The sequence below is a fragment of the Oncorhynchus masou genome, chromosome 14 (genome assembly GCF_036934945.1).
Source record: "Oncorhynchus masou masou isolate Uvic2021 chromosome 14, UVic_Omas_1.1, whole genome shotgun sequence".
Classification (NCBI taxonomy): domain Eukaryota; kingdom Metazoa; phylum Chordata; class Actinopteri; order Salmoniformes; family Salmonidae; genus Oncorhynchus; species Oncorhynchus masou.
In genome coordinates this window covers 13309266-13332877 of record NC_088225.1, presented here as the reverse complement: position 1 = coordinate 13332877, position 23612 = coordinate 13309266, and the positions used below count along the sequence as shown (strand labels likewise).

The 23612-nt window shown below is 41.1% G+C and overlaps 3 protein-coding genes across 10 annotated transcripts; 1 reads left to right on the top strand and 2 right to left on the bottom strand.

Moving 5' to 3' along the window:
- Positions 1–15715, bottom strand: LOC135554286 (mucolipin-1-like). 2 transcript variants are annotated; one of them, XM_064986492.1, is made up of 15 exons: positions 14932–15715; positions 14780–14849; positions 8016–8254; positions 7754–7915; positions 7401–7557; positions 6308–6389; positions 5975–6071; positions 5354–5453; positions 5104–5210; positions 2954–3103; positions 2720–2821; positions 2463–2585; positions 2136–2342; positions 1777–1911; positions 1–1680 (listed from the first exon to the last, which is right to left on the bottom strand). In XM_064986492.1, the coding sequence occupies exons 2-14, from the start codon at positions 14817–14819 to the stop codon at positions 1780–1782; spliced, it is 1698 nt and encodes a 565-aa protein (XP_064842564.1). In that variant the 5' UTR covers positions 14820–14849; positions 14932–15715; the 3' UTR covers positions 1–1680; positions 1777–1779. The 2 variants fall into 2 exon arrangements, with proteins under 2 accessions (XP_064842564.1, XP_064842563.1); XM_064986491.1 differs by having other exon boundaries at positions 14780–15715.
- Positions 15716–15815: 100 nt separating this feature from the next.
- Positions 15816–17670, bottom strand: LOC135554288 (trafficking protein particle complex subunit 5-like). 5 transcript variants are annotated; one of them, XM_064986497.1, is made up of 3 exons: positions 17592–17670; positions 16573–16845; positions 15816–16451 (listed from the first exon to the last, which is right to left on the bottom strand). In XM_064986497.1, exons 2-3 carry the CDS (start codon positions 16840–16842, stop codon positions 16155–16157), a joined length of 567 nt encoding a protein of 188 aa, XP_064842569.1. In that variant the 5' UTR covers positions 16843–16845; positions 17592–17670; the 3' UTR covers positions 15816–16154. The 5 variants fall into 5 exon arrangements, with proteins under 5 accessions (XP_064842569.1, XP_064842573.1, XP_064842570.1 ...); XM_064986501.1 differs by having other exon boundaries at positions 16600–16845; XM_064986498.1 differs by having other exon boundaries at positions 16573–16860; positions 17592–17661.
- Positions 17265–23145, top strand: LOC135554287 (N-acetylmuramoyl-L-alanine amidase-like). Of its 3 annotated transcripts, none has more exons than XM_064986496.1 (6): positions 17265–17385; positions 18306–18440; positions 18702–19547; positions 19766–19976; positions 22337–22631; positions 23059–23145. In XM_064986496.1, the coding sequence occupies exons 2-6, from the start codon at positions 18329–18331 to the stop codon at positions 23071–23073; spliced, it is 1479 nt and encodes a 492-aa protein (XP_064842568.1). In that variant the 5' UTR covers positions 17265–17385; positions 18306–18328; the 3' UTR covers positions 23074–23145. The 3 variants fall into 3 exon arrangements, with proteins under 3 accessions (XP_064842568.1, XP_064842567.1, XP_064842566.1); XM_064986495.1 differs by lacking the exon at positions 17265–17385 and adding an exon at positions 17649–17723; XM_064986494.1 differs by lacking the exon at positions 17265–17385 and adding an exon at positions 17663–17881.
- Positions 23146–23612: the final 467 nt, after the last annotated feature.

Below are 23612 nucleotides of genomic sequence, written 5' to 3'. Positions count from 1 at the left end.
CGCTTTCAATAGTTTTAATTGGAGGTTTACTGGTATTAGCCAGAGAGGTGGCACAGAAATGCAATGTACTGAAAAAAAAGGGCAAAAAACGAGAACAGCTTTAAAAATAAAAATGTACAAACGAGATTCTCATCCAAAAAGTAGATGTTGAGCAATTTGGCCATACTAAAATTATTAGTATCAGTCTAACCAACCATAACAGAGTAAAACAATGAGAAATACATCAGAAATTATCACGTTAGCAGAGTATAAAACACATTTAGTTAAGAAATACACTACAACAACATTCCTTACAAGTAATCTTCTACGCCACTGTGCTGCATGCCATGACATTTAGCACCGGTTCTAGTTCTGTCATCATGGCTCATCGTACATGCGTACCTGATCATCTCAAGCAAGATAAATGTACTAAGTAAAAACATTCAAAGAATGGGAAGGAAACAAAAATGTACATTTCTAGTCATCAACACATACTTGAATGAATCACTTTTGAAAACATGTAATGGAAAAACACCTTCACCAGAAACAGTACATTGAGTACACATCAAAGATCTCCATTTGTCCTATACTGACAACTCCTCCCTTCCTTTTGATCACTTACGAATCTTGTGCAATGAGTCCTTTTTTCTCCTAATGAACATTACTATAAGCTTTCATAACATTTCATACAATGAATTACATTATCACTTCAAAAGGTTTTTCAAATAAAACAGATACAATATGATAATTCAGTCCCTTTCCTTCAGTGAATCATGATTTGAACCACATACTGGTTTGCAGAATTAATTTGCCTGGAAAGAGATTCAATAAATTAACACTGAATTCAATATAACAATGTCAGATATATCTCATAAAATATTATTTTACTGGCCTTGTATTTCAGTGAGGCGCAACAGTCATCCAACAAAATAATTAATAAGGGTGGTTAAAACATTTAGCATTGTTTAAAATGTGTCTTTTCCTCAGCAACATGGAGTCTGTACAGTGCACTATAAAAGCCACGATAGCGGTCTTGCAGTACATTGGTGTTCAGGTCAGGGTCACCTGTCTCTTTACACCAAAGGCTTCATACATATTGATGACTAACTACGGCTGCAGGTCCCGTCCTTGAACATGTCGTCATCCCATCCAGAGGAGGAGAAGGGAATAAAGGACCAAAGAGTGAGTAGTAAAAATACAGTACATAACGGTGTGCACGTTTCAACCTGTCTGTTCGTGTGCGTCTCTGTCAAACATAATTCAGAGGACAATCATAATGTTCAGGGCCCCCAGGCACAGTAAAGCACAATTAAACCATTGCCGTCCCTCAGTCTTAGGGTCATGCAGACCCAATTCAACAATATAAAATTAAAACTGCACCATAAATAAAACCCATATTTAGTAAAACATATTCAGATACAGTACGTTGTGCAAAATCAGTTTCCTCTCTGAAAGGACAGCTAGCTATATTGTTGTATTACAGTCATGAATTAGCAAGCAGAATGTGCTAGCCATATGAATGTAACTTGTTAGCTATATAAACCCAATGAACTGGTATATTAAATATTAATGTGCGATCTACAGCAGTTAGTAAGTTGTACTGTACCCGTCTGAATTTAAATGCACCGAAGTGCCACATCCTACAGAGGACAGTGTAGTCTAAGGTCCGATCACCAAGAAGACATCCTCCCACTGGAGGATCTGAAATAGAGAAATAACCAATCTATGTCAATGGAATTGAGATTACTTCAAAGACAAAAACATCAAACCCTGAATGACGCACACACAAACACTCACTCTTCAGTCACAGCAGCAGAAGAATGAACAGGAGGATGCCTCTGGGCCACGGAACTTTCCAGAGCAAGGTGTATCAGTACACTCTGCTATGAAAGCATGCAGGTCTGTGATGTGCATCGGCTCCTGGGTTTGGGCCTGTAGAGAGACAGAGTGCTTCAATAAAAATGACTGTAAAGAATCCTCTTCCATCCTACTTCTGGTACATTGCACCCTTTCTCCATATGGCACTCATCAACACGCAATCTTTTATTTTAATGTCAGTAAATCATCTGTCCTGCATTTCTCCATTCACTCCTTCCACCCACCATCCCTCATCCTCCCCTTCTATCAGTCCCCTCAACCCTCCCCTCCCACAGTACCATGATGGCATCGTAGGCTCCGGTGATGAGCGCAATGAAGAGGGAGAGCACCATGTAGATGAAGAGGGAGATGAAGGTGTAGAGGTAGACCTGGCTGAACACCCACACCAGCGTGCCACTCTTCTGCATCTCAGCAAATGTCACAAACATATCGTCCCCATTGATCAGAGAAAACAGGCACTCTGAGACCATGGACAAAGAGCGGAACTGCAGGGACAGAGGATGAGTTGGTGTATTAGAACACATTTTTTTCACAGTTTCAGCAATTTGTGCTATTTTTTATGAATAAGAAAAATACATGTGTGCATCCTGTCCATGACCAAATACCTTGGTATGGTAAGGACCCAGCACGATCCAGCCACAGAAGCAATAACCCAGGTATATGGCAGCTACACAGAGGCAGAAGCGGATTACATTAGGGAAGGCAGCCCGCAGCGTCACAATCAGGATCTGAGAATGAGGAAGAAAGAAAATGTAAGACAAATTTACACATGGACAAAGAAAAAAAGCGACGCAAAACCTCCCCAGAAAGCCATTCAACTTGTCAATGTGTGCATTTTTGTGTGACTGATTATGTCACTCACATTGTACTTCTGGAAGAAACTGAGGTAGCGGAGGACTCCCACCCACACCAGCAGAGTGGAGGTACCGAGCAGAATCCCACACACATCATACAACGACATGTTCTGAAGGACAGAGTCACTTAAATTATTTGTATTAATAATGATATTATTTGCTCTGTCTAATTCTAAAGGTGGGGGGACTGGCACAGGCCTGGAAATATATGAAACTAAAAGCAATGCATTGTTTTGTATTACCTTGGACTCTATGCCAATCTTGATGAAGCTGCCGGTGATGGTGAGCAGGTCACTGATGATGAGCAGGATGAACCAGCCGTTAATGAACTCCATCCTGTCTGCCCAGCAAACACTGTGATTCAGTCTGTGTCTGAAGAACTGGACATACTCCTGTCAGAAACACAGAGACGGGACAAATGAACAGAATAAAGCAGCGGTTCCCAAACTAGGCGTCACGACCCTATGTGGGGGGGGCCTTACTGTCCCCAGTCCACCTGGTCGTGCTGCTGCTCCAGTTTCAACTCCTCTGCCTGCGGTTAAGGAACCCTGACCTGTTCACCTGACGTGCTACCTTGTTCCAGACCTGCTGTGTTGGACTGTCGATCTACCACACCTGCTGTCTCCAAGAATGATCAGCTATGAAAAGCCAACTGACATTTACTCGAGGTGCTGGCCTGTTGCACCCTCTACAACCACTGATTATTTTTATTATTTGATCCTGCTGGTCATCTATGAACATCTTGGCCATGTACTGTTATAATTTCCATCTGGCACAGCCAGAAGAGGACTGGCCACACCTCAGAGCCTGGTTCCTCTCTAGGTTCCTGCCCTTCAAGGGAGTTTTTCCTAGCCACTGTGCTTCTACATCTGCAGTGCTTGCTGTTTGGGCTTTTAGGCTGGGTTTCTGTATAGCACTTTGTGACATCGGCTGATGTAAAAAGGGCTTTATAAATACATTTGATTGATTGATATGAAAATGGGGTCGCAAGCTGACACCTACTCATGTATGTTCGTAATAGTGTGTTATATGTGAAAGTATGTTTGTATTATTAATATACAATTTATGTTAAGGACTCTTGGAAGATCAGTCCAAATGGGGACTAAAAGAGATCCTAATAAAATCAAGTCAAGGGTTTTTCTTTATTTTTACTATTTTCTACATTTTAGAATAATAGTGATGACATCAAAACTATGAAATAATATATGGAATCTTTGAACACCCTTGGCATTCTCTCAAGCAGCTTCATGAGGTAGTGATAAGAGAATTATGTTCTCCAGGTACATCACCCAATCTAATTAGATTACTCTCAGTCTGCAAACCAGAATTTGTAAGATCCTGGTCGAATGAAACAGACGGAGGCCCGGCTAAATAGACAAAAAGGTTTATTCACGGAACGTTCTGAAGTCAAGAATACCTGGATTGCATTTCAATTAAGAGTTGTGCCTTGTTAAAAGTTAATTTATGGAATTTCTTTCCTTCTTATTGCGTTTGAGCCAATCAGTTGTGTTGTGACAAGGTAGGGTGGTATACAGAAGATAACCCTATTTGGTAAAAGACCAAGTCCATATTATGGCAAGAACAGATCAAATAAGCAAAGAAAAACAGTCCATTACTTAAGACATGAAGGTCAGTCAATGTGGAAAATTTCAAGAACTTTAAACATTTTTTCAAGTGCAGTTGCAAAAACCATCAAGCGCTATGATGAAACTGGCTCTCATTCAGACCGCCACAGGAAAAGAAGACCAAGTTACCTCTGCTGCAGAGGATAAATTCATTAGAGTTAACTGCACCTTAAAAATTGCAGCCCAAATAAATGCTTCACATAGGTCAAGTAAGAGACATCAACAGTTCAGTGTAGACTCCATGAAATCAGACCTTCATGGTCGAATTGCTGCAAAGAAACCACTACTGAAGAACATTAATAATAAGAAGAGACTTGCTTGGGCCAAGAAACGAGCAATGGACATTAGACCGGTGGAAATCTGTCCTTTGGTCTGATGAGTACAAATTTTAGATTTTTGGTTCCAACCCGCCGTGTCTTTGTGAGATGCAGAGTAGGTGAACGGATGATCTCCGCATGTGTGGTTCCAACCGTGAAGCATGGAGGAAGTGGTGTGGGGGTGCTTTGCTGGTGACACCGTCTGATTTATTTAGAATTCAAGGCACACTTAACCACCATGGCTCCACAGCATTCTGCAGCGATACGCCATTCCATATGGTTTGCGCTTAGTGGGACTATCATTTGTTTGTTAGTCTTGTGAAATCCATAGATTAGGGCCAAATTAATTTAAATTGACTGATTTCGTTCTATGAACTATGGGTAAAATATTTTAAATTGTTGCGTTTATATTTTTGTTCATATAAATTACAATGTCAGCCTTGGTCTTACATGTTGTAGGATGACTCCTCTGAGGATGGAGCGACCACACAGCAGCAGGGACAGCAGACACACTATGGCCACCAGCACGTCAAAAGCCTCCCGTGCATAGTTCTCCGCTATAGGAGGAAGAAGAAAGGAGGGTTGTTTGAATGAATTAAGTCAGGGAGTGAAGGGAAGGAAGAGGCAAACAGCTAGTAAGGAACAGCAGGAAAGAAGTGAATCAATCTCAAGCAGTACCCCCCCACCCTCGCTCTCTCACCATGTCCCCACACGTTGGGGTCTTTGCACTTCTTGATGGAGGCATGGTTGAGCAGGCTGATCTTCACTCTGCCGCTGTGAGCCTTGTTATCCAGGACAACCTGACAGCAGCCACAATACACACACACTGTATACGTAGCTACAACACAAATCCTGGCTTTATAACAGCTGTCTAAGATACCGTGGGCTGTATGGGGCTGCAGTGTTTCCCCTATGATTTTTTTCAGCTGCAGTGGAAAAGTTGGGTGAAGGGGTGTGGCGTGCTAGTGGGCATAGCCAATGGCACGGTTTTAGAGGCCCTCCTCTTGGCCGTGGAGACAATTTTGCTGTTTTAAAGCTAATTGTCTGCAATTCTACACATTTCGCCATGGTTTATGCCGTGTTCTTATGCCATCGGAGTGACTCAAATTATAACAAAATCAGTGGGGGCCACATGCCATAGTTTCTTTTTGGTGATTGTTAGTTCTCAAAGATTCTTATTTCTAAATATATTGCGCCATCCTATCTGTATTTAGTCGTTTAAGTTTACACTGAAAACATTTTAAAACATTAATGGAGGCCACAATTTAAATGCATATAGGGGAAACTGGGCTGTTCAAGGGAAATTAGTAGGTCATCTCACCATAATAGCAAAGGTGTAGCAGTCAGGGATCTCATTGTTGATGATGGTCTGGATGTTTATGGCCTTCAGCTGGAACTGAATGGTCACATTGATCAGCCTGGAGACCAAGAAGAAGACGAGAGACAAGATCCAGTAAGAGGAATGCATGCATGTAATCTCAATAGAGAAGTGATATTACCCAGTAATGTTCCATGTTGATATGTAATGCATTACATAAGCAATATATTAACATAAGGACTGACAAAATGACAAAAATGGGATTCAAAACCCCATGAGGAATTGCATGCTAGAATAAAAGGTGGAGAGGGAGCAAGGGAGACCATTGTGTCTCACTTGTGAAACTGGAGAGTAAAGTTCTTGTAGTCACTGTAATCAGGAGAAGGAGGGTCTGGTAGTGGGTCCACACCAATGCAATCTGAAAAAGACCGAAGCATAAAATAAAAAAGCAAGTTGAGAGAGAGTAGGAACAAAAAGAGAAATCAAGGAGATGTATTTCCAGAAGCGTCTACACAGAGTATTCCAAACATTAGGAACACCTTCCTAATATTGTGTTGCACCCCCTCAGTTGTGTCACGTTGGCTAGATGCCCTTTGGGTGGACCATTCTTGATACACACTGGAAACTGTTGAGCATGAAAAACCCAACAGCGTTGCAGTTCTTGACACAAACGGTGCATTTGGCACCTACTACCATACCCCGTTCAAAGGCCCTTAAATCTTTTGTCTTGCCCATTCACCCTCTGAATGGCTCACATACACAATCCATGTCTCCTCCCCTTCATCTACACTGATTGAGGTAGATTAAGGAAGTAGCATCAATAAGGGAACATAGCTTCACCTGGATTCCCCTGGTCAGTCTACGTCATGGAATTAGCAAGTCTTCCTAATATTTTGTACACTCAGTGTACATTTGCAAGTATTCTGTTATTCACTTTTTTTCCCCCCAAAGCCAATGGAAAAAATTCACAACTTCAACATTTTGAAATACTAGGTTATCTTAACTACTTCTGTTTAATTGCCAACCTTGACTCAACCACTTTTGATAACATTTCAAACAATGGTCCATTGCCAAAACACATTCAAAAAAACGGTGCCAATGAACCATCTTTGTGAAATCAGCAGGTGAATCGAACAGAAGACGTCCATTTGGCCAGCTCTCTATTATTTTGCTGATGTTAGTGGAAATAGCACTTATATGGTTGATGCTTTTATGGACAGGATCTATTCTCAGCACTGAAAGTAGGGCACGGTTAGAGGGCAACTCTTGACATATGTGGAGCTTTGAGTCAATAACAGTTACTTCCTGACAGGCCAAAGACAACTGGCAGTGGATTAAAAAAAACAAGAACAGACTGATGTCAAATACATGGAGGTGGAATTTGATAGACAACCTAATGAACAGAAAAAGGAGAATGCGGCCAGGGTACCGGTAATAACTTTGGGGTCGATGTCAAAGGTGTCGTTGATGGGGTCGATGATGCCCCTCTTGTAGTACCGCTGGCACAGAGAGAGGGCACTCTCATTCACACCCTCACCCCACACATATGCATAGCGCCCCACTGAGGTCTGTGGTAGAGCCAGGAACTGAGGAAAAGAAAATAGAAAGGATGGAATATGGATATAGGTAACATAGTTATACTAATAGCAAGACATCAACAAGACAGACAAGGAAGACAAAATATAATTAAATAACAAGGCATTACATAGAACAAAATGAGAGGGTTGAGAAGTCACTCATCTGCCAGTCTCTGATTAGTGTTGCATACTGAGATACTAGTACCTGATCTACAGCATAATAAATATGGCTATAGAGTTCACTCTGTGTGTGGATTGCCATTGAAGAGCCATCCCGGTAGTCTTTAAGGAAAAGGTGTTTGAAGGATGCTGTGTTCTCTTCCTTGAATGTCACCACCATCTGGTTACTCAACCCAAACAGGACTAACTGGAGAAGGGAGTGACAGGGGATTAAGGGTTAAAACACTGAAAAAAATCAACAGAAGACCCATCATGAATACCAATTCTTCAGTTCAGTAAAGGCCCACCTGTACAGTGACAATGAGGATCTTGAGCAGCTGCAGGACCAGTTTAAAGGGCTTGCGGCCTTTGGCGTGGTACTTGTCACAGGGGCTCATGAAAAAGTACTTGAGCTTCCTCCGCAGTGCCTCCTCCTCCTGCTGCTGTTGCCTGAGCTCTGAGCCTACCAGACCGGTGACCCGGGGGTTCCCGCCACTGAGGTCATCAGACCTGTAGCTGCTCACAGGTGAGAACAGCTCATCCTTCTCTGAGAGAGAATCAATGACAGACATGAGTTTCTACATACAACATAGGGAAGGCATATTTGAAAAGAGCACTCATAAGCTTGATATTGCTGCTGAAAAGAAGGAAATGGGAAAGCGATGTGGTATTGGAATTTTACTATAATTATATAATTCAAGCATGCATTGGATCAGTAGGTATGATATAGCCCATTCAATAAAAAGAGACCCCTTGACTTTTTCCACATTGTTATGTTAGCCTTATTCTAAAATTGATACGTTTTTCCCCCCCTCAATCTACCCAAAATAACCCATAATGACAAAGCAAAAACAAGTTTACATTTTGTAAATGTAATAAAACCAAAAAACTGAAATATCAAATTTACAGAAGTATTCAGACCCCGTACTCAGTCATTTGTTGAAGCACCTTTGGCAGCAATTACATCTTTGAGTCATCTTGGGTATGACGCTGCAAGCTTGGCACACCTGTATTTGTTCCGAAGCCACACCTGCATTGTCTTGGCTGTGTGCTTAGGGTCGTTGTCCTGGCTGTGTGCTTAGGGTCGTTGTCCTGTCGACAATGACCCCAAGTCTGAGGTCTGGATCAGGTTTTCACCAAGGGATTTCTCTGTACTTTGCACCATTCATCTTCACTCAATCCGGACTAGTCTCCCAGTCCCTGACGCTAAAAAACATCCCCACAGCATGATGCTGCCACCATCACCATGCTTCACCGTAGGGAGGTGCCATGTTTCCTCCAGACATGACGCTTGGCATTCAGGCCAAAGAGTTCAATCTTGGTTTCATCAGACCAGAGAATCTTGTTTCTCATGGTCAGAGTCATTTAGGTGCCTTTTGGCAAACTCTAAGTGGGCTGTCATGTGCCTTTTACTGAGGCGTGGCTTTTGTCTGGCCACTCTACCATAATGGCCTGATTGGTGGAGTGCTGCAGAGATTGTTGTCCTTCTGGAAGGTTCTCCCATCTCAACAGAGGAACTATGGAGCTCTGTCAGCTCTGCTCTCCCTGACCAAGGCCCTTCTCCCCCGATTGCTCAGTTTGGCTCTAGGAAGAGAGCTGGCTGTCGATTCTCAATTTAAGAATGATGGAGGCTACTGTGTTCTTGGGGACCTTCAATGCTGCAGAAATGTTTTAGTACCCTTCCCCAGATCTGTGCCTTGACACAAACCTGTCGCGGAGCTGTACGGACAATTCCTTTGGCCTCATTGCTTGATTTTTGCTCTGACATGAACTGCCAACTGTAGGACCTTATATAGACAGGTGAGCCTTTCCAAATCATGTCCAATCAATTGAATTTACCATAGGTGGACTCCGATCAAGTTGTAGAAACATGTTAAGGATGATCAACGGAAACAGGATGCACCTGAGCTCAATTTCAAGTCTCATAGCAAAGGGTTTGAATAGTTATACCTTAATTACATTTTTTTATTAACTGAAATACCTATATTGGTTCATCTGACCAGTCTCATCATTGATTTGATTTAGGGTTACTTATTTAGGCATTTTAAGGGTTTTCAGTGTAGTTGTCTAATGATGGTTAGGCATGTTAACCTGTTTTCTTGAATCTCTATGATCAATAAGTGTTTTTGAGTGTACTTTTAACAGAGCTGAGATATACCTCAGTGCATTCACCCAATTACTTACAGCCTGCCACCTGTCAAGTTGTTTCAGATCAACACAAGTGCCTAGGGAGGAGGGGGTAGGGTTTCTTCTGGACAGGACATGGCCCAACTATAGTGTTGTAACTTGCTAAATAATGACATTAACAAACACTGAGCATGAAAAACACCTCTTTTCATGAGACTGAGCAGATAAAAGTTGTGATCCATTATTGATGTCGCTTTTTAAATCTACTTCAAAATCAGTATAGATGGGCTACCCAGACCCCTATTTTTATGCTACTGCTACTCTGTTTATAATCTATGCATAGTCACTTTAACTACCTACATATTACCTCAATTAGCCCGACTAACTGGTGCCCCTGCACATTGTACCGTTACCCCCTGTATATAGTCTCGCTTGTCATTTTACTGCTGTTTAATTATTTGTTACTATATTTTCCATTTTTTACTTAACACTTTTTTTTTTACCTCTTAAAGCATTGTTGGTTAAGGGCTTGTAAAGTAAGCATTTCACTTTAAGGTCTAAACTGGTTGTCTCCTCACCTACATCTCAAATCAAATTTTATTTGTCACGTGCCGAATACAGGTTAAAGGATTTTTAAGCCTTGAGACATGGATTATATTTATGTGACATTGAGGGTGAAGGGGCAAAAGATAAGATCTTTTTAAACCACATTATAGTAGTAGGTGCACCGGTTTGAGTGTGTCAAGAACTGCAACGCTGCTGGGTTTTTCTAAGCTCAGCAGTTTCCCTTGTGCATCAAAATTGGTGCACCACCCAAAGGACATTCAGTCAACTTGGCAACTATGGGAAGCATTAGAGTCAAAATGTTCCAGCATCCCTGTGGAACAATTGACACCTTGTAGAGTCCATGCCCCAACGAATTGAGACTGTTCCGAGGGCAGAAGCAGGTGTAAATGAATGAGGAAGGTGTTCCTAATGTTTTGTACACTCAGTGTATATTGCTAAGAATGAAAAAGTAGGGTGACTCCTAGTAGGTCTGGAACCCAGGTCTCCATTACCAATGACGAATGCCCTAACCACTGTCCCAATAATGATATCTCTCGGGCATGTGCTTAATGGGGCAGTATAGTTAGACCAATAGGCCCTGTCCAGAAGAAACCCTTACCCCTCCATCTAGCATTTATATAGATGAAACAACTTGATAGGCTTAAGCAATAGGGCGAATGCAATTTGAAGTAAATATCACCTCTGTTAAAAGTACTCGAGAAAATCTATTTTATTGATCATTGTGATTCAGGAATATCATTAAAACAGGTTAACATGCCCCACCAACATTAAACCACTACACAGAAAGCCCTGTAAATGATCAACCGATGTCCTGACAACTGATACCGAAATGTTCTCGCAACATTCCCATGACACTCGTCTAGAACATTAACTTATATTCAGACAACATGGCAACCATGTTCTGAGTATGTTTGTTGGGACAATGATGGAATATTCTAATAACCCTCAGGAAACTGGACACAATCATTTGTATTTAACCTTTATTTAACTAGGCAAGTCAGTTAAGAACACATGTTTATTTTACAATGACGGCCTACCCCGGCCAAACCCCACCCTAACCCGGATGACGCTGGGCCAAATGTGACTCCCGATGACCGCAGGTTGTAATACAGGCCGGGATCGAATCAAGGTCCGTAACGACGCCTCTAGCACTAAAAGCAAATAGGCCTTGCAAGGGATACAGTTATGGAAACATGGTACTTCACTTCCATATCAATAAATAATTTTCCAAAAAAAAAAACGACAGAGGTAAAGTTGGTTTATATTCGGACATTTGCCAAAAGCTATTTAAAATGGCAAAAATCAATAACTAATTCACCATGTCACAGAACCATCAAACGAGGTATGATTTATTCTATAAAATGTCTAGCATACTTTTACAACTTTTTTTTTTAGTAAAAATTCCAGTTTTGATTTGATAGAGGGCATGTAGTCCATCTAGAGTGTGTGTGTGGTCAAAGTCCTAACGAGTCTGTTATACCCTATTAGAAGGGGCCTGGCAGAATGTTCTGCATCTTCAGAAATTTGAAATTAAATTACATTGAAAAAAACAGGATGAAGGGGTCAGGCCTGACTAACAAAGAAGACAGGTGGATGGATCAAGAAGACCAGGACATTCCACAGTGGAGATACGGAATACTAAGAGTGAACCATAATGTTCACTACCGTTAAAAAGTTTGGGGTCAATTAGAAATGTCCTTGTTTTTGAAAGAAAAGCAACATTTTAGTCCATTAAAATAACAAACTGATCATAAATACAGTATAGAAATTGTTAATGTTGTAAATGACTATTGTAGCTGGAAAAGGCAGATTTTTTTATGGAATATCTACATTGGCGTACAGGGGCCCATTATCAGCAACCATCACTCCTGTGTTCCAATGGCACGTTGTGTTAGCTAATCCAAGTTGATCATTTTTAAAAGGCTAATTTATCATTAGAAAACCCTTTTGCAAGCATGTTAGCACAGCTGAAAAATGTTCTGATTAAAGAAGCAATAAAACTGTCCTTTAGACTAGTTGAGTATCTGGAGCATCAGCGTTTGTGGGTTCGATTACAGGCTCAAAATGGCCAGAAACAAAGAACTTTCTTCTGAAACTCGTCAGTCTATTCTTCTTCTGAGAAATGAAGGCTATTCCATGCGAGAAATTGCCAAGAAACGAGATCTCGTACAACGCTGTGTACTACTCAATTCACAGAACAGCGCAACCTAGCTCTACCCAGAATAGAAAGAGGAGTGGGAGGCCTGCTGCACAACTGAGCAAGAGCACAAGTACTTTTGAGTGTCTAGTTTGAGAAACAGGTCCTCAACTGGCAGCTTTATTAAATAGTACCCGTAAAACACAAATCTCAATCGTGAAAAGGTGACTCTGGGATGCTGGCCTTCTAGGGCAGAGTTGCAAAGATAAAGCCATAACAAACAAAAGCACTGATATAAGAAGTGGACGGTACATGTTTTGTTTTTGGGCTTAATGTATACATTATGATTTGCCTCTGAACTGTATGTGAACCCTCTACAATCTACTGGCACTAACCATTAAAACTCAGACTTCAACCAGGCTGTGCCTATGCTATTTGCTCCCTCTCTTTCAAACTGCTAGCACAAAAATTCATTTTTTCCCCCCACAAAAGATCATGAAAACAAATATCAGCTGGCCCAAATCAGCTCTACATAATTCAGCAGGGAAGTGTACAACTACCACACATTATACCAGTGGAGAAACTACGTCATCTACATAGGTATTACCATATCCCGTACAATTCAAATTCATTACAGATATAACTATTTGCAAACCTTTTAAAACATCCATAAAGACAGTGGTCTTAGAAGGGTATTTAAACTTTAAAATACATATTTTATGTGAATGGATGTAGATGAACTCTGCCATTGTTTTAATGTCCTTGTTTAATGTTTTTTTTCTTTACCTCCAGCTCTATATATCCAAGTGAGCCTATGAGGAACTTGTGGATCAGATTTACCATTATACCCATTGATCAAACGTATAACAGACAGACACTGCTCAAAATGAGTTGTTTGTGATATCTACACTCAATTGCCAGGTTCACCACCCTATTCACGAAAATAAATTGCTCCTACATACACCAAGTCCCATAGTCTTGGCTTTCTACACACTAAAGCATGCAGAGAAGTATTCAGGTATTCTGTTACTGTTTGTTTGAACTTTAGAATGTGCAAAATGACAGTCTGATGGTCTTTTGTAATTCAGAGAAGTTCCAAAACTTGTACTGACTAATAAATTCCAACTGTACTTAACTTGAACAGTCCCTCTCCTTTCCCAGTTTCATCAACTGGTTTGAATTCACGCTGTTCCAGATGCAAAGGTAGTTGTACCTAATAAAGTGACCACTGACTCTATAGACTTTCCGTAATGTGTTCTGGGAATACCCGGGGTATTAAACATTTGCATGTAAGAGTTCAACAGCCGAATCTATTACCTCAGGAGATGGTACCATTCAGCTTGTCTGGGGATGACAAAGGACTTGAACAAAGCCAAAATAGAAAACGATTGGAAGGGGCCTCTTAGCTGTTAAATTAGAGACATAAGTGAATTCTGTGCCTTGTAACTACTTTAAAATGTGGAATTGTTGCACTAAAAATGCAAACATTGATTTGGCATAAAATGTAAGATTGCACAACATTATGTAAACATTGTTTACATAGTCTAACTTTATATAGAACAAATTGTACTTGAAATTAACATTACTTTAAAGTTATTGCAAATAAATGCATATTTTCACTTTTCTGCGACAATCACTGAATTAGTTATTGATTTCTTCATCTTTAAATGCAATATTTTAGATTTGATGTATTTCTATCAAATCAAAACTGGAATTTCTATTCAAAGCAAAGGTTGAAATGTATACGAGACATTTATAGACTAAATCAAACCTAGTATGATGATTGTCATAATTTTTTACATTTGTAACATTTCTTTTGGCGAATGTCTGTTGAATATAAAACCAATTTTACCTCGGTTTGTTTACGGAAGTCGGAGGCGACTACCTGTGCTAATTAGCTAGGATTAGCTACGATGCTAGGCACTCACAGATGACATGCAGTCTTCCCATTTAACACTACACAACAAATACATTATCCTTATGAAATGTGTTATTTCATACACCTTTAGGTTTACCAAACTCGGCCCTCGGGACCCCAAGGGGTGCATGTTTTGCTTCTTCCCTTAACAGTACACAGCTGATTTAAATCATCAATAACCAAACATCAAGCCTTGATCATTTTGTAGTGTTTGGGCAAAAACCAAAACGTGCACCCCTTGGGGTCCCGAGGACCGAGTTTGGTAAATGCTGGTTAACTTTAAAAATGAGGCTTAGACTGATAAATTGAAGTACATGACCAACCTGTACCGTCTTGGATGCAGTTACAGTTCGATGATGCCATGGCGATGCTTTGCAGGACATTAATGAATTCCTACGAATAATACAATTTAAGACATTAATAGAAATATTCGTTTAGGACTGTCAGAAAGCTAAACATTGAGGAAACAAATTACAAGAGAATAGGGACGCTGCGCTCCACAATCACAAAGTCGCAGCTTCCAATAGTCACATGACAATCACCATGTGATATGCCTTGATGGTCATTGGTCTCAAAATATCTAATTCGTGATAGCGTTTGTGGCCCCACCCATTGCATTGATAGTCAAACGATCAAAGCCAGGCTGCGTTCAGTACAACGGAAACGGTGTCATAATGAACGACCAGTTTAAAAACGGGGAGGGGTTATGGTTTCAAAATGTGTCCGCTGCCCTTTAAATGTCACTAATTTCTTTCAAGCGTTTTCTAAATTACTAAAATGTATGTGTTAAGTTCAAATTGTTGAACGTAGCAAACACATTGAACACACCCCTGGATTAATCGATTTTCTACATATGATCACCTGATCTTTAGAATTACTCAGCAAGTCTTAATATCAGTTAATCGCTAAAATGCTAAGACACGGTGATAAACAGTAAAAGTATTTCAAACATGTCTAGATAGAAACAAATAAAGGTGTAAAATGAAACTACACCTACAAACCTGAGTCAGGACATTTATGCCAACATAATGCTCTATGGAAATAACCACTGATAACTTTCAAATTTCACATATTTTGAATAATAGCTTAAAATATAATTTGTTTAGGGAACACAATGCCAGTCTTTAATTGCACCATGTTGAACCCAGTTGGAGGGTAAACCATTGCACATATTGATGTATTATACTGCAGCCCATATCGTCAATGTGTTGGTCCTTTGTGTGATTCCGAAATGTCTTGGGATATCAAAAACAAAAGAGATGACATTCACATACATCCTATGCAGTCTTGAGAGATGGTTTAAGATACACTGTCAGTGAGAATGTCAAAGTCATTAGATAAGGGTTGACTGACAAGAAACACAAGAAACATAGACCTTTATAAACGTCATCTCATATGGACTCTTCTTGGACCAAATAAATACAATAGCTCAGAATTGGGATTAACATTATAATCATTCATTCATATTTACTCTCTCATGTGGTGATATAGACATCCTGTTTCACTTCTCAATATACTGTATATTCAGAACTCAACTACTCATATGCAGACTTGCCTACAGACAAATCATTCACTCAGTCCATATCTCACATTACTGGCTCGTTAACTCGCCAGAGCATATTGAGACCTAATAGTGAATAATGATGATCAACTTCATCATTCCCTTATTCTATCATGTGTACACCAACACTCTCTCCTCTATCTGCTATCCAGGGCCTTGTCTCTGGCTATCACAGCTTCATCAAACTTGATCATGAGTGTGGTGCCCTTGTGCCAGTGGGCTGTGACCTTGGCAGGGAAGCCACTGTGTGTGAGAATGGCCTCTACGATGCCAGCGGTGAATGCAGCACAGTTTAGTGTGCTGTTCTCCTTGGGCACAGAGATGTAAGCGTTGATCAGTGGCTCCTTCTCTATGATGTAGTAGGTCTTGTCATCATCGTTGGCCTGCTCCAGCTTGTCTGCCTCCTTACCGAACATGGCTTTCCATACTGACACCTATATGAAGCAAATTGAAAATTATAGACATGTACTTATGCATGGGCATAATGACAAGTGTTACACCTTATCAGACTGTTACATATGCACTTATCTACCTTGAGCCCATGCAAGTGCATACCTTGACGAAGAGCAGTATGTTAAGCACCTTGGTCTCCCTCTTCCCATTCTTCTCCCTCAGCACCAGCACGTCCAGCATACTGGCGCCAACGCTCTGACCCATGTCTGCCAAGCGTTGCTGCAGCTCGGACACAGAGTACACGCGGCTCTGGCAGTACTGCACCATCTCAGAGAAGAGCAGTGCAAAGGCACTCACACTGACTTCAGTCTTGGGACGGGTTAGAGGCCGTTCCAGGATGTTTGACTTTCCTCTCGTGAACCGGGTGTCCATTTTCTGAAAGAGAATGATCTGTAAATAGAAGTAAAATAGCCTGAAGTGATAATATGCTAGCCATGTCAATTCCAAATCAACCCCTCACCACTACCCTAGGCAGGTGAAGATCTGAGAGGATTAGCTATAGCTAAGCTATAGTTAGATAACACTTTCAACTCGGCAGGATCTTCAACCACAATGTTTAGCTATCTGTCTTTTAACAAGTTAGTATTTTTTTGGTTATTTATTTTTTTAGATCTTAACAAGTGCCTATGGTGGTAGTATGGCTCACACCTCTCGAATTCGTCACAGCTCGCTGTGTAGTCACGTGCCTCGCGCGTAAATCAGGTGAAAGGGGTAGGGCCTATGGGGGTTGTTTTGGGATTCAGGTCGCCGCGCCTCAAGAGGGCCAGCTTCGGCGCATGTGCGGGCTGTGGCAATCTTTACCTGCAGTATATATGCAAAGAGATTAGCCAACGACGATTTCGTGAATTAGGAGGAGCTAACTGCGTTGAAGAAACAACAAAGTGGCTGCTAGTGCAGACGAAAGGGGAAGATAAAGTATATTGGATGCTAGCGTAACTAGCCAGCTAATGTAGCTGCTAGCTAGTGCAAATTTAGTTAATATTGTCAAGCAAGCTAGCGAAGTCACTCGGCGACAGAAAGGCCAGAACTCAGTCATTCAGAATGTTAACAAGCTAACATTAAACATATTTATTTATTTATATAGTTCATTATTCTTTATACAAGGACCTAAAACCACTTACCGTGCTTCAATGTTTTTAGCCTGCTGTTGTGTTGGTGACTTCCTGTTCTGGTCACGTGTCTTGTTCCAGTAAAGCACTGATCTGTGAACAGCAGTGCATGCGCTCATCTGACACATACCTGGATCCACATGTGTAATCTAAATTACATGCTTTGAAAAAGTTTTTAAAAATGCAAGATTTCCTAATGTCAATTGCATGGTTAAATTTTTTTATTCCTGTTAAAGGATGCATGGGAATTTCCTTTGTGAGTTCTTGCTGTGTATTTCTCGGGCCATTTGGAAAAGGAACAAGTACATGCTTGCATTCTCATGCGTCACATACCTTTCAGTGATTTAAAAGATACTGTTACCTAAACACAACATACAATATGATGCTGCTGTACAGTACCTTTTTAACAGAATTTTGTTTAATATTGAGATATCATGAAACAACAGTCTATACAAAGTAATCAAGGAGAAGGGGAAAATAAATTACAGACCTAAAGGTTGTACTTGTGACAGTGGTGTAATGCAATAATGTAAAAAATGAAATGTTTAAATTCAGAAAGACCTTGAGCCATAAGGACAAACACACATGTACACACACACTTACCTAACAGTTGCCAATTTCCCACACCATGTCCCTCAAATGACTCAAATTGACCAGCACCGTATCTGTTTGTACAGTGGTTGCATAATCCACTTGATGTGTTTTCCTTCCTATAAATGTTTCAAGGTAGGCGATGCCATGCATAATACATGTCAGGAGCACAGGGCGTCGAAGACTCAATGATTTCTCCAATGGAACCGCACTGGAAATGGTGTCTGACCCTTCTTGTGGTCTTGGTCAGTGCTCACACTGATACCAAAGGTAACTCAATCTTGTTTGTGTTCACATTTTTCCAATTTATTTAGAGGTCGTGAGCAGTCAAACTCTTTTCGAGAGAGAGAAAGAAACTCAGCAAGGAAATGCATTACAGCTACTTAGAGGAAGAAGTTGCAAGAAAATGCTATTTTAGGAAATATAGGGTGCAGTTATTAATACACAGTACAAAACAGTATGTAGTTTCAGTTTATAGAAAAGCGATGCTGAATATTATCAAATGTAAACAAGTGTGTTTTCTGATTTCAGTCACATTCTCCCAGCATATGGATGACTTCATCAGAGTGTTGGAGCAGGTAGAATACAGAAACCCTGGACTGGAGCCTGTAAATGTGTTGAGAGGCCTGCGCAGGGCAGCTGGTCTCAGAGATGAGTTCATGCAGCACTTCTTGGGCACTATCAGGGAGGACAGCACCTCAGAGGCACCAGTTATGGACTCCAATCTCTCAGATTTCATTGGCAGAGCTGTGCGCCATCAGGTGACAGAGAGAGGTAGAGAGGAAGGGGTTGTCCTTACTGCTGATGGCACCACGGTTGCTATGAGCCCAGTCCTTCTGGGTATTGAAGCTGGGCTAGTGTCTAAGACGAGGTGTCAAGTCCGTGGCCTGTACCCCCTCACTCTGGCTAGGAACTTGGGTCTGTCCTTCCAGCGCTTCCATAGCTCTCTCCTCTCCCAACGCCTGGGCCCTGATGGCTGCTGGGATGACGTGACCTCGCCTCAGGTCTTCACCCTCTCCGACAAGCCCTCCCTCGCCACCGATGCCCTGGTTAACGGCGGTATGGATGGTGTCATTCTAGGGATGGAGGTCTCAGCTCAGTCCCAGCGTCCTCTCAAGCTGAGTAGCCTACTGAGGACGTACTACTGTCATCGTCTTGAGGGGGAAGGACTGGACACTGCTCCTCGTCTGATCAGCCGCCTACGCAGGGAGAACTTCAGAAAACTGGCCAGGCCCCCCCTCCTGCAGAGGCAGGTGGTGAGATCCCTGGTCCTACAGAGGAGACTGATCGACCACTCTACGATGTTGTCACAGGAAAAGGAAGAGCTGACAGCTGTGGTGAGGGAAGGAATAAAGGAGTTTGTCCACAGATACATGGGTAAGTAAACCCCACTGCAGAGGGAGACAGTGGAGATACAGAGGGTTACTGTAGTCCAGGGAAAGCTAAAAAGGATAGGTCAACATTTATTGGAATAATTTTGACTTTGATACAAGAAAGCACAAATAGTAACAATAATTGAGACATGGTGTTATTGTTGAAAAAAGGAGTGGATAAACATGTTAACTCAATATCTCTCTGGATCGCCCTACCTCTAGACTGTCCAGCTATTATCCCACGGTGTCAGTGGGGGGCTGCACCATATCGGGGCACTCCCACCCCCCTGTCACTCCCCCTCTCGTTCATGTACATCCACCACACATACCAGCCTGGCCAGCCTTGTCTCACCTTTCAGCAGTGTTCTGCAGACATGAGGTCCATGCAACGCTTTCACCAGGATGACCGGGGCTGGGATGATATTGGATACAGGTATGTGTAGTACATAGGTCTTAGGATATACAGTGCCTTCAGAAAGTATTAATACCCCTTGACTTAGGTGATTGAGTCCAGGTGAGTCCAATAATCACTGATGCGCGTGATGGGGGGGAGGCAGGTGTGCGTAATGATGGTGGCAGGAGTGTGTAATGCTGGGGAGCCCGGTGCCTTCGAGCATCAGGGAGGGGAGCAGGAGCAGGCGTGACACTAAGAGCTTTGCACACCTGGATTGTACAATATTTGCACATTATTATTTTTAAAAAATCTTCAAGCTCTGTCAAGTTGGTTGTTGATCATTGCTAGACAGTCATTTTTAAGTAATGACATATCTTTTCAAGCTAATTTAAGTCAGAACTGTAACTAGGTCACTCAGGAACATTCCGTGTAATCTTGGAAAGCAACTCAAGTGTATATTTGGCCTTGTGTTTTAGGTTATTGTCCAGCTGAATGGTGAATTTGTCTCCCAGTGTCTCCGTAGTCTATCAAGAGACTGAACCAGGTTTTCCTCTAGGATCTATTCCATTACTTTTTATCCTAAAAAACTCCTCAGTCCTTGCCAATGACAAGCATACCCATAATATGATGCAGCCACCGGCCATACTTGAAAATATGAAGAGTGTTACTCAGTAATGTGTTGTGTTGGATTTGCCACAAACATAACGCTTTGTTTTCAGGACATTAAGTACATTTACTTTCCACATTTTTGGCAGCCTTATTGCAAACAGGATGCATGTTTTCGATTATTTTTTATTCTGTACAAGCTTCCTTCTTTTCACACTGTCATTTATTTTAGTATTGTGGAGTAACTACAATGTTGTTGATCCATCCTCAGTTTTCTCCTATCAAAGCCATTAAACTCTGCAACTGTTTTAAAATCACCATTGGCCTCATGGTGAAATCCCTGAATGGTTTCCTTCCTCTCTGGCAACTAATTTAAGAAGGACGCCTGTATCTTTGTAATGACTGGGTGTATTGACACACCATCCAAAGTGTATTAATAACTTAACCATGTTCAAAGGGGATATTCACTGTCTGCTTTTTTGTTTTGTTTTATCCATCTACCAGTAGATGTCCTTCTTTGCGAGGCATTGGAAAACCTCCCTGGTGTTTGTGGTTGAATCTGTTTTTGAAATTCACTGCTCGACTGAGGGACCTTATACAGTAGATAATTGTATGTTTAGGCCGGGTTACAGAGATGAGGTAGTCATTCAAAAATATGTTAAAACTTCTTTGGAATCGGTGTCCTGTCCATGGGATGGCTGAGCTAATGTACAGTAGGCTAATGCGATTAGCATGAGGTTGTAAGTAACAAGAACATTTCCCAGGACATAAGACATATCTGATATTGGCAGAAAGCTTACATTCTTGTTAATCTAACTGCACTGTCCAATTTACAGCAGCTATTACAGTGAAAGAATACCATGTTATTGTTTGAGGAGAGTGCACAATTTTGAACATGAAAAGTTATTAATAAACAAATTAGGCACATTTGGGCAGTCTTGATACAACATTTTGAACAGAAATACCATGGTTCATTGGATCACTCTAAAACTTTGCACATACACCTCTGCCATCTAGTGGCCAAAATCTAAATTTCACCTTGGCAAGAATAATACATTATGGCCTTTCTCTTGCATTTCGAAGATGATGGTACAAAAACATTTTTTTTTCTTGTATTATCTTTTACCAGATCTATTGTGTTATGTTATCCTACATCCCTTTCACATTTCCACAAACTTCAAAGTGTTTCCTTTCAAATGGTACAAAGAATATATGCATATCTTTGCTTTGAATTTTTCGGCAAAAATTGGGAAAAAGGGGCGGATCCTTTTAAACACTATTATTGCACACGGAGCAAGTCCATGCACCTTATTATATTACTTGTTAAGTACATTTTTACTCCTGAATTTATTTAGGCTTGCCATAACAAAGGGGTTTAATACTTATTGACTCAAGACATTTCAGCTTTTCATTATTAATGAATTTGAGAAAATGCCTAAAAACATAATTTCACTTTGACATTATAGGGTATTGTGTGTAGTGACACAAAATCTAAATTTAAGAAATGTAAAATTCAGGCTGTAACACAACAATGTGAAAAAAGTAAAGGGATGTGAATACTTTCTGAAGGCGCTGTACAGTTGGACACTACACAGCCTCCCCGTAAACCACAATGCTTATGTAATGTGTCAAGTTTTAGTATACAGTATGTGTGTGTGTCACTCTCATAATTGGGAGTTAGAAATTAGCCACTGTCCAATGCTTCTGGGAATTGTTGTTTACCAAGCAAGATGTGACTTGATGATGAATCACTCATGATGAATGACTCATCCCTTGCCGATGTTTGTCTCCAGCTTTGTGGCAGGCTCTGACGGGTACCTCTATCAAGGGCGTGGGTGGCACTGGCAAGGGGCCCACACTAAGGGCTATAACTCCAAGGGCTACGGGGTGTCATTCATCGGTGACTACACCTCCAGATTACCATCACAACAGACCATGGAACTGGTGAGAGATCGTCTGGCATCTTGTGCTGTGGGAGGCGGGCGACTGGTCGGCAACTTCACCCTGTATGGCCACAGACAGCTGGTTAAGACTTCCTGTCCTGGAGACGCCTTCTACTCAGAGATCACAGGCTGGGAGCACTTTGGGGTAAGAGAGTGTGTGCAGTATGTACAGATGTAGAATCTTAATTTGATCACCCTATTGGAGGATAACTTTCCTGCAATGCAGGACATTTAACATTTGTAGTGTATTTGAGGTTTACAAATGCTTCTGAAGTTTGCAATTTCCACTTTGAAATCGCAGACTTGATTTTTCATTGCAAAAAATGTATCAACCCCTAAAAAAATATTCATTAATTATAATCCACATAAAAATTCAAATTTCCTGTTGCTGCTGGATTATTTTCCTGCTGTAGCAAACTGACTCAAATTAAGAGCCTACATCTGTGTGTATATGCATATGTGGGGATTATAAGGCTGTTATTACAATGAATAGGCCTATGTGTTTTTGTTATTTCATGTCTAATGGTCTTATCTCTCCACAAACTTCCTTTCATTCTTTTCATTTTCCCCAGGAGGTTCAAAACTGAAGATAATGTGAAAAGTGGAGTGATTCATCTTGACCAGTATCACAGAATAAATATTTCATATCTAAAATGCCAGTGTTGCCTTTTTTTAATCAACAAATGTTATATATGACTTTCTGATAGCTGCTCTGATAGAGCTGATCTGAATAGGTCAGGAAATTATGTTGTCAGTTTTGCGTCGGCACCAATCAGTCAATTGACAGCTTTTATTATTTTTCATTACGCACACCTGGTCATCTTGGTGAGACACCCGCAGGGAGTGGGGTCACGGCCAGGGGCGCCATTGTACAGCGCACCTGGAGCAGTTAGGATTAAGTGCCTTGCTCAAGGGCACAGCAACAGATTATTTCACCTTATTTGTGCTGGTATTTTAACCAGCAACCTCTTACTGGCCCAACGCTCTAACCCTGCCCCTTTGTGCATAATACACAATTGATGCAGTTTGTGATATGAGAAATTCTATAGTTCAGTTCATGGGCTGAAATCTAGGTCTTCATAAGTCTACATTGTCATAGGTTTAGTACATAATCTGATTGTTGGTC

What these genes read in the sequence shown, in the direction of transcription:
- LOC135554288 (XM_064986497.1), bottom strand. Translation starts at nt 16,842, where the DNA reads ATGGACACCCGGTTCACGAGAGGAAAGTCAAACATCCTGGAACGGCCT. An exon ending in ACATACTGCTCTTCGTCAAG is followed by an intron (nt 16,452 to 16,572) that starts GTATGCACTTGC and finishes TGCTTCATATAG; the next exon opens with GTGTCAGTATGGAAAGCCAT.
- LOC135554287 (XM_064986496.1), top strand. Translation starts at nt 18,329, where the DNA reads ATGTCAGGAGCACAGGGCGTCGAAGACTCAATGATTTCTCCAATGGAA. An exon ending in GTTTGTCCACAGATACATGG is followed by an intron (nt 19,548 to 19,765) that starts GTAAGTAAACCC and finishes CCCTACCTCTAG; the next exon opens with ACTGTCCAGCTATTATCCCA. An exon ending in TGGGATGATATTGGATACAG is followed by an intron (nt 19,977 to 22,336) that starts GTATGTGTAGTA and finishes GTTTGTCTCCAG; the next exon opens with CTTTGTGGCAGGCTCTGACG.
- LOC135554286 (XM_064986491.1), bottom strand. Translation starts at nt 14,819, where the DNA reads ATGGCATCATCGAACTGTAACTGCATCCAAGACGGTACAG. An exon ending in GAGGAGTCATCCTACAACAT is followed by an intron (nt 3,104 to 5,103) that starts GTAAGACCAAGG and finishes TGTTTCTGACAG; the next exon opens with GAGTATGTCCAGTTCTTCAG. An exon ending in AGATTGGCATAGAGTCCAAG is followed by an intron (nt 2,822 to 2,953) that starts GTAATACAAAAC and finishes TCTGTCCTTCAG; the next exon opens with AACATGTCGTTGTATGATGT.